The sequence below is a fragment of the Cherax quadricarinatus genome, chromosome 7 (genome assembly GCF_038502225.1).
Source record: "Cherax quadricarinatus isolate ZL_2023a chromosome 7, ASM3850222v1, whole genome shotgun sequence".
NCBI lineage: Eukaryota > Metazoa > Arthropoda > Malacostraca > Decapoda > Parastacidae > Cherax > Cherax quadricarinatus.
The window spans coordinates 21,177,512-21,190,387 of NC_091298.1; the positions used below are offsets into that span (position 1 = coordinate 21,177,512).

Below are 12,876 nucleotides of genomic sequence, written 5' to 3' on the forward strand. Positions count from 1 at the left end.
GAATCAAATACAAAATGGGAATTGACACAGTTGCTTTTTGCTGATGATACTGTGCTTATGGGAGATTCTAAAGAAAAATTGCAAAGGTTAGTGGATGAGTTTGGAAGTGTGTGTAAAAGTAGAAAGTTGAAAGTGAACATAGAAAAAAGTAAGGTGATGAGGGTATCAAATGATTTAGATAAAGAAAAATTGGATATCAAATTGGGGAGGAGGAGTATGGAAGAAGTGAATGTTTTCAGATACTTGGGAGTTGACGTGTCGGCGGATGGATTTATGAAGGATGAGATTAATAGAACTGATGAGGGAAAAAAGGTGAGTGGTGCGTTGAGGTATATGTGGAGATAAAAAACGTTATCTATGGAGGATAAGAAGGGAATGAATGAAAGTATAGTAGTACCAACACTCTTATATGGGTGTGAAGCTTGGGTTGTGAATGCAGCAGCGAGGAGGCGGTTTTAGGCAGTGGAGATGTCCTGTCTAAGGGCAATGTGTGGTGTAAATATTATGCAGAAAATTCGGAGTGTGGAAATTGGGAGAAGGTGAAGAGGTTGCTGAGGTGGTTTGGTCATTTAGAGAGAATGGATCTAAGTAGAATGACATGGAGAGCGTTTAAATCTGTAGGAGAAGGAAGGCGGGGTAGATGTCGTCCTCGAAAAGGTTGGAAGGAAGGGGTAAGGGAGGTTTTGTGGGCGAGGGGCTTGGACTTCCAGCAGGCGTGCATGAGCGTGTTCGTTAGGAGTGAATGGAGACGAATGGTATTTGGGACCTGACGATCTGTTGGAGTGTGAGCAGGGTAATATTTAGTGAAGGAATTCAGAGAAACCGGTTATTTTTATATAGCTTGAGTCTTAGAAATGGGAAGTACAATGCCCGCACTCTAAAGGAGGGGTTTGGGATATTAGCAGTTTGGAGGGATATATTGTGTATCTTTATACGTATATACTTCTAAACTGTTGTGTTCTGAGCACCTCTGCAAAAACAGTGATAATGTGCGAGTGTGGTGAAAGTGTTGAATGACGATGAAAGTATTTTCTTTTTGGGGATTTTCTTTCTTTTTTGGGTCACCCTGCCTCGGTGGGAGACGGCCGACTTGTTGAAAAAAAAAAAAAAAAAAACATATATACATACATCTAGGTTTTTCTCCTTTTTCTGAATAGCTCTTGTTCTTCTTTATTTCTTCTATTGTCCATGGGGAAGTGGAAAAGAATCTTTCCTCCGTAAGCCATGCGTGTCATATGAGGTGACTAAAATGCCAGGAGCAATGGGCTAGTAACCCCTTCTCCTGCAGACATTTACTAAAAAGAGAAGAAGAAAAACTTTACAAAACTGGGATGCTTGAATGTGCGTGGATGTAGTGCGGATGACAAGAAACAGATGATTGCTGATGTTATGAATGAAAAGAAGTTGGATGTCCTGGCCCTAAGCGAAACAAAGCTGAAGGGGGTAGGGGAGTTTCGTTGGGGGGAAATAAATGGGGTTAAATCTGGAGTATCTGAGAGAGTTAGAGCAAAGGAAGGGGTAGCAGTAATGTTGAAGGATCAGTTATGGAAGGAGAAAAGAGAATATGAATGTGTAAATTCAAGAATTGTGTGGATTAAAGTAAAGGTTGGATGCGAAAAGTGGGTCATAATAAGCGTGTATGCACCTGGAGAAGAGAGGAATGTAGAGGAGAGAGAGAGATTTTGGGAGATGTTAAGTGAATGTATAGGAGCCTTTGAACCAAGTGAGAGAGTAATTGTGGTAGGGGACCTGAATGCTAAAGTAGGAGAAACTTTTAGAGAGGGTGTGGTAGGTAAGTTTGGGGTGCCAGGTGTAAATGATAATGGGAGCCCTTTGACTGAACTTTGTATAGAAAGGGGTTTAGTTATAGGTAATACATATTTTAAGAAAAAGAGGATAAATAAGTATACAAGATATGATGTAGGGCGAAATGACAGTAGTTTGTTGGATTATGTATTTGTAGATAAAAGACTGTTGAGTAGACTTCAGGATGTACATGTTTATAGAGGGGCCACAGATATATCAGATCACTTTCTAGTTGTAGCTACACTGAGAGTAAAAGGTAGATGGGATACAAGGAGAATAGAAGCATCAGGGAAGAGAGAGGTGAAGGTTTATAAACTAAAAGAGGAGGCAGTTAGGGTAAGATATAAACAGCTATTGGAGGATAGATGGGCTAATGAGAGCATAGGCAATGGGGTCGAAGAGGTATGGGGTAGGTTTAAAAATGTAGTGTTAGAGTGTTCAGCAGAAGTTTGTGGTTACAGGAAAGTGGGTGCGGGAGGGAAGAGGAGCGATTGGTGGAATGATGATGTAAAGAGAGTAGTAAGGGAGAAAAAGTTAGCATATGAGAAGTTTTTACAAAGTAGAAGTGATGCAAGGAGGGAAGAGTATATGGAGAAAAAGAGAGAGGTTAAGAGAGTGGTGAAGCAATGTAAAAAGAGAGCAAATGATAGAGTGGGTGAGATGTTATCAACAAATTTTGTTGAAAATAAGAAAAAGTTTTGGAGTGAGATTAACAAGTTAAGGAAGCCTAGAGAACAAATGGATTTGTCAGTTAAAAATAGGAGAGGAGAGTTATTAAATGGAGAGTTAGAGGTATTGGGAAGATGGAGGGAATATTTTGAGGAATTGTTAAATGTTGATGAAATTAGGGAAGCTGTGATTTCGTGTATAGGGCAAGAAGGAATAACATCTTGTAGGAGTGAGGAAGAGCCAGTTGTGAGTGTGGGGGAAGTTCGTGAGGCAGTAGGTAAAATGAAAGGGGGTAAGGTAGCCGGGATTGATGGGATAAAGATAGAAATGTTAAAAGCAGGTGGGGATATAGTTTTGGAGTGGTTGGTGCAATTATTTAATAAATGTATGGAAGAGGGTAAGGTACCTAGGGATTGGCAGAGAGCATGCATAGTTCCTTTGTATAAAGGCAAAGGGGACAAAAGAGAGTGCAGTATTTAATGAACAGTATTTAGATAAGGCTGAAGAGGTCTTTGTGGCATTTATGGATTTGGAAAAGGCGTATGACAGGGTGGATAGGGGGGCAATGTGGCAGATGTTGCAGGTGTATGGTGTAGGAGGTAGGTTACTGAAAGCAGTTAAGAGTTTTTACGAGGATAGTGAGGCTCAAGTTAGAGTATGTAGGAAAGAGGGAAATTATTTCCCAGTAAAAGTAGGCCTTAGACAAGGATGTGTGATGTCACCATGGTTGTTTAATATATTTATAGATGGGGTTGTAAGAGAAGTAAAATGCGAGGGTCTTGGCAAAAGGCATGGAGTTAAAAGATAAAGAATCACACATAAAGTGGGAGTTGTCACAGTTGCTCTTTGCTGATGACACTGTGCTCTTGGGAGATTCTGAAGAGAAGTTGCAGAGATTGGTGGATGAATTTGGTAGGGTGTGCAAAAGAAGAAAATTAAAAGTGAATACAGGAAAGAGTAAGGTTATGAGGATAACAAAAAAGATTAGGTGATGAAAGATTGGATATCAGATTGGAAGGAGAGAGTATGGAGGAGGTGAATGTATTCAGATATTTGGGAGTGGACGTGTCAGCGGATGGGTCTATGAAAGATGAGGTGAATCATAGAATTGATGAGGGGAAAAGGGTGAGTGGTGCACTTAGGAGTCTGTGGAGACAAAGAACTTTGTCCTTGGAGGCAAAGAGGGGAATGTATGAGAGTATAGTTTTACCAACGCTCTTATATGGGTGTGAAGCATGGGTGATGAATGTTGCAGCGAGGAGAAGGCTGGAGGCAGTGGAGATGTCATGTCTGAGGGCAATGTGTGGTGTGAATATAATGCAGAGAATTCGTAGTTTGGAAGTTAGGAGGAGGTGCGGGATTACCAAAACTGTTGTCCAGAGGGCTGAGGAAGGGTTGTTGAGGTGGTTCGGACATGTAGAGAGAATGGAGCGAAACAGAGTGACTTCAAGAGTGTATCAGGCTGTAGTGGAAGAAGGCGGGGTAGGGGTCGGCCTAGGAAAGGTTGGAGGGAGGGGGTAAAGGAGGTTTTGTGTGTGAGGGGCTTGGACTTCCAGCAGGCATGCGTGAGCGTGTTTGATAGGAGTGAATGGAGACAAATGGTTTTTAATACTTGACGTGCTGTTGGAGTGTGAGCAAAGTAACATTTATGAAGGGGTTCAGGGAAACCGGCAGGCCGGACTTGAATCCTGGAGATGGGAAGTACAGTGCCTGCACTCTGAAGGAGGGGTGTTAATGTCGCAGTTTAAAAACTGTAGTGTAAAGCACCCTTCTGGCAAGACAGTGATGGAGTGAATGATGGTGAAAGTTTTTCTTTTTCGGGCCACCCTGCCTTGGTGGGACTCGGCCAGTGTGATAATAATAAAAATAATAAATAATACCAAATTTCATTGTTTTAAATAGTACTAAGCTGTAATACATCACATTGTAAATTGTAATCTTATTAACTAATTCAATAATGTAAAAAGTCTCTACTAGACTTACCAAAATCATGTAGCATCACCTGATGTAATATTCACTTCTCCTGTACTCACTCTGACTCATCTAATGACCATATGAACTATGTATTATTGCCTTACTCTTCTTAAGCACTAAAATGACATTTCTTCTAGTCATTAGTCATGTCTCAAGTCCCCTCTTATATTCTTTTGCTTTCCACTTTGAATTTTTATTTTCACAAAAAATATAAGATTTACTGTTATGCAGACTACTGCATTAGTGTAAAAAATGGTATAAATATTATTGGTGCACTTGTGAAAGAATATTAGACTCACCAGTTGACGTGTATTGCACGCTTGGCACGATTTGTTTACTTTTGAAGTTTGGTAAAAATCGAACATTTCTGCTACTTGGAGCTCAATTTCAAGGCACCTTTCTTTGTAAAACCAGTCAAAATCATCTCAATTTCTGTAATATGTCTTCCATTCTATAAAATGAGACCAAGAAAACTAGAATACAACAATAAATACCATACTTAAATACACTGCAAAGTCGCTGATTTATTAAAAAAAAATGGTCAAAGTTTTTTTTTTCTCATTATGCACTGTGTGCTGCAGGATTTTTTTTAGACTGTGCACACTGACCACATAGACCCATTCTTTCATATGAAGGCCTACCAGCTTTCTCCCACTAGATTTGAGGTCGCTAGAATTTATGAGTACTAGTACGTCAAAAACCCCTACGCGTAAAACATACTAGTACGACGAAAACCCTCAAAGGGTTAATCTTTAGTTTGCCTGAAATGCTCAGCATACAGAGGGACTTTTGGGATGTACACCCAACTGTTATATTCCTCTATACAACCATGTAATCTGTCAAAATAAAAAAATCTAAATCTAAATCCAAGCCGAATACTAGAAATAAGCCACTTTGTCTGACATTTTTGGGTTATCCTAGGTTCTCTACCATATGCTGCTATGTATGATAATCTATATAGAGAAAATAGCTTTTTAGTTTCAGTTTTATGGTGCAGTACAAGTGTATATCACAGTTAGCCATGTGCTATACTCCGTTTTCTCTAATATAAGCCCCCAAGACAGGGATAGGAGAATGGTACTTGTATCCAAATCCTCTTCATACCTCTGTCGAATATTATTAATTTTAGAGTATTTAACATGTTTTTGTTATTTATATTGTTTATTATGTCATATTAGATCAATTGTGATAGGCAAATAAGCCGTAGTGTTGATATTAGCGTAATAATAAAGCATATTTCCGTGCATCACGAGACTGAGCTCATGGCACCTGACAGTGGCTTCAAAGCTACCTTATCTTTTATGGACATTGTACCGTGTATGTGCTTTACACAATGAGAAACACTTCTTCTATTCATTGGAACCATGGCTAGGACTAAAAGTAAGCAGGTTATAACAATAAATGGACAAAAAGAAGTTGGAATGACTTATGCTGCAAGTAGCACCACCAAACAGTACAGTAGGTTGGTGTGGCGACCCTGGAAATTTGAAATTATGCTAGCCGAAATTAGTGCCGAATAAATAACTGATGGAGCCGAGTAACTGGTTGCCGGATTTGTGATGATGGACCTGTATCAGAATTACATTGATAAAAAATTTTCACAGGTGTGGATGTGCTTGGGGATGTTCCGCTAAATTTATGGATTCGTCATGGTGCAGATAAAGGACAACCAATTACAGTTTCCCATCCTGGCAGTCCACAGGTAAAATTTAAGTATATACTAAAATTTTAGTACTAGAATTTTAGTACTAAAATTTTAGCACTCTGGTTTCCACTTGTGTCTCATATGTATTCCTTTATTAATATTATATTTATGAGGAACTGGTAAACCTGTAGGAGTCGTACAGGACTTTTTTTAATACTGTTATAATAATAATAACAGTTGGTAGACAGCAACCGCCCAGGGAGGTACTACCGTCCTGCCAAGTGATGGTAGGATTGCTGGTGTCTTTTGTCTGTCTCATAAACATGCAAGATTTCATGTATGTCTTGCTACTTCTACACTTAGGTCACACTACACATACATGTACAAGCATATATATACACACCCCTCTGGGTTTTCTGCTATTTTCTTTCTAGTTCTTGTTCTTGTTTATTTCCTCTTATCTCCATGGGGAAGTGGAACAGAATTCTTCCTCCGTAAGCCATGCGTGTCGTAAGAGGCGACTAAAATGCTGGGAGCAAGGGGCTAGTAACCTCTTCTCCTGTATATATTACTAAATGTAAAAGGAGAAACTTTTGTTTTTCCTTTTGGGCCTCCCCGCCTCAGTGGGATACGGCCGGTGTGTTGAAAGAAAGAAAGATATAACGATAATCAAACCACGGTACGGATGGGATTTGAACCTATGACGAGTGAGTTATAAAACTCCATGCCAGTGCATAAGCCACTGGGCCAGCTGGCTACAATAAGATTCATCTAGTTAGGTATTTTTATACACCATAGGGAGGTTAGGATGGGTCCCAATGTGACCACCAATGAGTCATGAAGGCAGCTTTGAGGGGACTTCAGCTAGAGTTTGCCACAGCCACGCTGATGAGAGGGCCATCTGTAAAATGTTGCATTTGTGTTCACAGTGGGGCCCATGCTAACCTCCCTATGTTGTATAAATATACCTAGTTGGATGAATCTTATTGTAACCAGTTGGCCCAGTGGCTTACGCACTGGCCTGGAGATTTATGATTCACTCGTGATAAATTCAAACCCCACCCGTACCATGGTTTGTTTGCAATCATGCTATTACGGTTCTGTGAGTCATGAAGGCAACAATAAATATAATGATGATGATGATAAATAACAAAAAGGCACAGTACCGTGTCTGGAACAATACACAAATAACCCGCACATAGGAGAGGGTCCAAGTCAGGCCGAAACATCGTTGTAAGCTCCCCTCTCCTATGTGTGGGTTATTTGTGTATGATGATGAAAAATTACTGTAAATAGCATATTTTCTTCATGTCCTTAACATTTATCCTATGGTTTTTGTGCATATGCCTTGCTTCCATAAATCCTTAATCTAGTTACAGTAGACCATCATTTAACATGGTAGTTACGTTTCTGAAAACACTGTGTTAGACAAAACTGTATTAGACAAACTGAAGAACTTATGGGAAAAATAGGGTTACGTTCCTGGGAGCCCCCAGAAAGCCAAACAACTTTTTTAGACCTCCAGATCTTACAAAATAAAAGTGAATATGTAATTGTAGTGCATTGTTGTGATATATTACTGCTTAAGACTACAAATGCAATAGAAATAATAGTATTTCTTACCTTAAATTGTGGCTAATGGTATTTGTGAATGATTATGAAGAGAGTGGATATGGATGGTGTGGCCCTACTGGGCTGAGGTGGATGGTTGTTGGTTGTTGGCAGAGGTGGATGGTAGAGGTTCTGGTACTGAAGTTGATGGTTGTATTGGAGTGTGCATAAATTTTGTAATGGATCTCTGGGCTCTTTTACCCTGCAGTACATTGTACACCTGATGGTAAGGCATCATCAGCTGGTCTAGACCCCGTTTCAAAGCACTGCTTCTAGATTTGTCAGGGTCCTCTTCACAGAAAAAGTCTGCTAGTTTAGCAGCAACATGGAACTGCTCACGTAACTGCTGCATTGTTAACTGTTTTTCTTCAGGTTCTTCCTCATCTTCTTCTGTTATCTTCCTTGTATCTGTGCATCGAGCTCTGCCAACATTTCCTCTGGACTCCTGTCTTCATCATCATCATCTTCTAAGAGTTCATTCACATCTTCTTCATTCATATCTTCAAAACCATCACCTGGTAATCTCCTTGCAAGCTGAACAATTTCCTGAACCTGACTCTCAAGCAAGGGAAAACCAGAAGGCCATAACTTTCCCCATCCTGCATTTAATGTTGATTGGGGCACTTCATTCCATGCAGTTCTAGCATAGCTGATGGCATCTGCAATGTTAAATTTATTCCAGAAGCTTGGTACTGCCAGGTTGGAGTCAGAGTCCATTGATGCAACTAGTTTTTTCATAACTTTTTTGTGTAGTTACACTTGAGTGACTTAATAACTCCCCAATCGAGTGGTTGTATTAGAGATGTTGTATTTGGAGGTAAAAATACAACTTTTACATGTGGGGTCACATCCAGAAATGCTTGTGGATGAGTATGGGAATTATCAAGAATGAAGAGAACCTTGAATGCAAGGTTCTTGCTGTGCAGGTAAAACTTAACTTCAGGAATAAAGTGATGCTTAAACCAGTCAATAAATATTTCCTCTGTCATCCATGCTGACTGGTTTGACCGCCAAATTACTAGTAAGGTATTTTTATCTACACCTTTCAAAACACGATGATTCTTAGAGCGGTAAATAACCATGGGCTTACACTTGAAATCACCTGCCACATTACCACAAAGGAGCAAGGTGAAGCGATCCTTTGCTGTTGTGGCATGCAAAGAGTATGTGACCTCTATTCGGCGCATGTACACACCCTCATTTACAGGCTATCTCCCCCAACCAGCAAACCAGGGGACTGAGGGTTGACGATGGGGCCCCGTCGTTCAACCAGTACCCAGGTTCCAGCCAATGAGAAGATGGTTTTGGCAATCGCAGAGGTTATGTGGGTACCACTCTCCTGTCTGCCCTTGTCATTCCCATTCTAGAGCTGGTTGAAGCACGGTCTGCTCTCTAGTGGCTTCTATTCTGCCTTGCTTACCGTGGAGTGCACTAATGCCTATTGCTGTACATAGTGTATATAGTGTACATACTTCTGTTCTAAATTGGTGAAGGATAATATAAGTCAAAAGTTTTCTGCTGTGTTTATTTTGCTCCCTTTACACCCAGGATAACAGGCCATTTGGACTCCTGGGTTGTAATATGGGTAGCCTGTCTGGGATCTGGAGCTGGACTTAGAGAAAGGGTTGAGCCTAGGGTGAAGCTGGAAGCAGGAACATTGTGTAGCTTGCTGTCTGGCATTGCATTAGCTTTGCCAACGCTTTACAAACTTTGTGCAAGAATGGTATATAATACCGACTAGATGAAATTAAGACACATGTGCAACATCTGGGTATCTTTATTGTAGACGTTTCACCATCCAGTGGCTTTATCAATACAAATTCCAGGACATAACTTGAAGACAGTAGGACTATATACAGAAGTTGAGGTAATCAGTCCCTCAACCTAGGAGTAGGTGCGAAGAGCACCATAGTCGTGGAGAATCTCCTCGACTATGGTGCTCTTCGCACCTACTCCTAGGTTGAGGGACTGATTACCTCATCTTCTGTATATAGTCCTACTGTCTTCAAGTTATGTCCTGGAATTTGTATTGATAAAGCCACTGGATGACGAAACGTCTACAATAAAGATACCCAGATGTTGCACATGTGCTTTACAAACTTTGCGTGTCAGTTGCTTTGCTATGGTCAGCCTTGCTATTGTATGTTCGTTCAACAGCTCACTACTAGCTTGTTCAGGTGTGCTCGCTTCGCTACGGTCAATCTTGTGGAACAGTGTGTAGCTTGCTGTCTGGCATTGCATTTAGCTTTGCCAATGCTTTACAAACTTTGCGTGTCAGTTGCTTTGCTATGGTCAGCCTTGCTATTGTATGATAGTTCAACAGCTCGCTACTAGCTTGTTCGGTGTGAAGATTTTGCAGTCATCTTTGCTATTGTGTATCCACCTTGTAAGCGTATGCGTATTCTGCAATCGTACTGTGTATAGCTAAGCGTGTTCTGCAAATAACGTGTTATGTTGGGGTATTCTGCAATTGTACTGTGCATAGCAGATAACTTGTACATTGTGGTATGCCACCTAGACGAGTCAGACGTCTGGTGTCGGCATATACTTTTTTTAACCTACCTAAATTGTCCCTACAGCGTTGTTGGCAAATTGCTCGTTTCATCGGCATTGATTATGAGCGCACTCTCACAGCTGCGCAACTGCGTTCACTGATTACTGACAAACTTCGGGAAGAAGAGATGGCACATCAGACTCCTCCCTCTGCGGGAGATAGGAATAAAACTCCTATGTTCTCGCAGGAGGAAGATGATACGTCAATGGAGCAAAATCGTCAGTCTAGTGCAGCAGGGTTGTCTCAAGGTGAATCATCGGCGTTGGCACTTGAGCTGGCAAAAATCAATCTTGAGCAGACTAGGGAACAGAGAGCATTTGCTAAAGAAGAATTTGATAGGGAAAAAGAAAGAAGGCAGTTTTTGCATTCTGTAAATGACTTTAGTTTACAGAAAGCACTACAGCTTGTTCCCCGCTTCAATGAGGCCGAACCAGAACAATTTTTCGAAGCTTTCAAAAATCAGGCTCGAGCCTTGAGGTGGCCGGAATGGCACTGGGCATCGTTGGTTCACACAGCATTGTTTGGTAAGGCACAGGAATTTACGTCAGTGTTAAATGATATTGAATTTTCCGATTATAAAGTGGTGAAGACCACAGTTTTGAGAGCATATACTTGTATCCCAGCTAAGTATCGGAAAATATTTAAAGTAAGCAGACGACAGCTTGGTCAATCCCTGGTTGATTTTGTGCGACAGCAGACCAAAGCTTTTACCAGCTGGTATAAAGCAAGTGGTGTTGCTACCTTCGATGATCTTGTGCAGCTTATTCTGACTGACAACCTGCTGGAGTCTGTGGGACCAGAGGTTCGAGTCTTTCTGCAGGATCGTGACTTAACCACTGCATTGGAGGCAGCCAGGTTGGCTGATACCTTTGAAACTAACCGCTCCTTGTCCGAGCGGTCCTGTCTCTCATTTCAACAGCCTGGCATGAGCAGAGATTGTCAACCTTGGAGGATGAAGTGCCAGCCGGAGGGAGAACGTCTACGTCAGCCAACTAAGTCACCTGGTGAGTAACGCTTCTCAACCTATGGTCCACCTAGTGAGAGACAAACTACTCAACATGGTGCAACTCGACAACAGTATCCAGAAAGACACCAGCCAGAGTGACACCAGTTGCAACGTCAGCAGGGAATTAAGGGCAAACCTGTCGTCTGCTACCTGTGCAATAAAGTAGGTCACATCCGTCCCAACTGCCCCCATGAACCCCAACCCATTGGGAAAATCTCTAATATCCCTAGTAACATGTCCCTGAAAGAAGTAGAAAAAGGGATGGCCCCTTATTACTGTAAGAGTCTTATTTCCCTTCAGGAAAATGCTAAAACAACTGAAGTCAAAACCTTTAGAGATACTGGAGCATATTGCTCACTTATAAGAGAGAGAATATTACCCCTTTCAAAGAATACCTCCTTAAATTCCTCTGTTTTGTTGGAAGCATTTGGAGGAGCTATATATTCTGTCCCTTTGCATAAAATTTATGTACAGTGCAAATATTGCACTGGGTACTTGACTGTGGGTGTATCCGAAGGATTCGCCATGAAAGATGCCATGTTATTACTGGGTAATAACATTATCACTGCTAGTGTATGTCCTGAACCCATAATGATTAATTCTTCTCCGGTGTTGGCCATAACTCGGGCAACATCCCAAGGGTTGTCTGGCGAGAATGTTGACCTATCCTTGGACGACTCCGATCTCGGAATAGCCACGTTGTTTTACTAGGAAAACTGACCGGGGCCTCGTAGATCAAGTGAACAAACCCCAATCAAGCCTTCCTATTCCAAGGTTGCAGGATTGCCAGATATTTCTGTTTCCATGCCTGAAGGACTGTCCTTCCGGGAGGAACAACGAAAGGACCTTTTTTTAAATTTCGCTTTTCAGGCAGCCATGGGTAAATCCTCTTTGGATCATCCGGTCAAGTATAAACTTGAAAACTACTATTTGATCTGCACTGAGACTGGTAAGGAGATAGAGGGCCAGCAATTGTCTGACAGGTTAGTAGTTCCAACAAAGTTTAGACCTCAAATATTGGATATAGCTCATAATACTTCATTAGGAGGTCACTTAGGAATTACTAAAATAATTATATAGAATCACAAAAGAATTTTATTGGCCAAAATTAAAGCAGGATGTGAAGAACCATATCCGGTGTTGCCGAGAATGTCAGCAAGTAGGGAAACCTGGACATTCCATTAAACCTGCACCTCTCCAACCTATACCTGCTGATGGAGAACCTTTTGCAGATTTAATTATAGATTTTGTAGGTCCACTACCTAGGTCAAAGTCGGGAAATCAGTATTTATTTACCATTATGGATAGAGTAACTAGATACCCTGAAGCAATTCCCATGCGCAGTATTAATACTAAAGCTATTCTCAAAGCTTTAACAAGATTTATTTCTTGTTTTGGCATTCCTAAAACTATTCATAGTGATCAAGGTACTAACTTCACTGCCAAAGCATTTAGGGAAGCATTAACTAGGTTAGGGATAATCCACAACTTATCCACTGCCTATCATCCTCAGTCCCAAGGCTCCTTGGAAAGACTCCATCAGACGTTAAAAACCATGATAAGAACTTTTTGCATGCATTTTCCTACAGACTGGGATGAATCACTACCTTT

The 12,876-nt window shown here is 41.0% G+C and overlaps 1 protein-coding gene across 4 annotated transcripts in view; it reads left to right on the forward strand.

Moving 5' to 3' along the window:
* Nubpl (NUBP iron-sulfur cluster assembly factor, mitochondrial) overlaps window positions 1-12,876 on the forward strand; it is an 80,484-nt gene that overhangs the window by 36,526 nt on the left and 31,082 nt on the right. For all 4 annotated transcript variants that reach the window (XR_011391674.1, XM_070082357.1, XM_070082355.1 and 1 more), the window contains one exon: window positions 6,054-6,151. Coding sequence is in view for 3 of the 4 variants with exons in the window: in XM_070082357.1 (XP_069938458.1) it covers window positions 6,054-6,151 (98 nt within the window). In the remaining variant the exon portion in view is untranslated. Of the gene's footprint in view, window positions 1-6,053; window positions 6,152-12,876 lie in introns of those variants that run through there.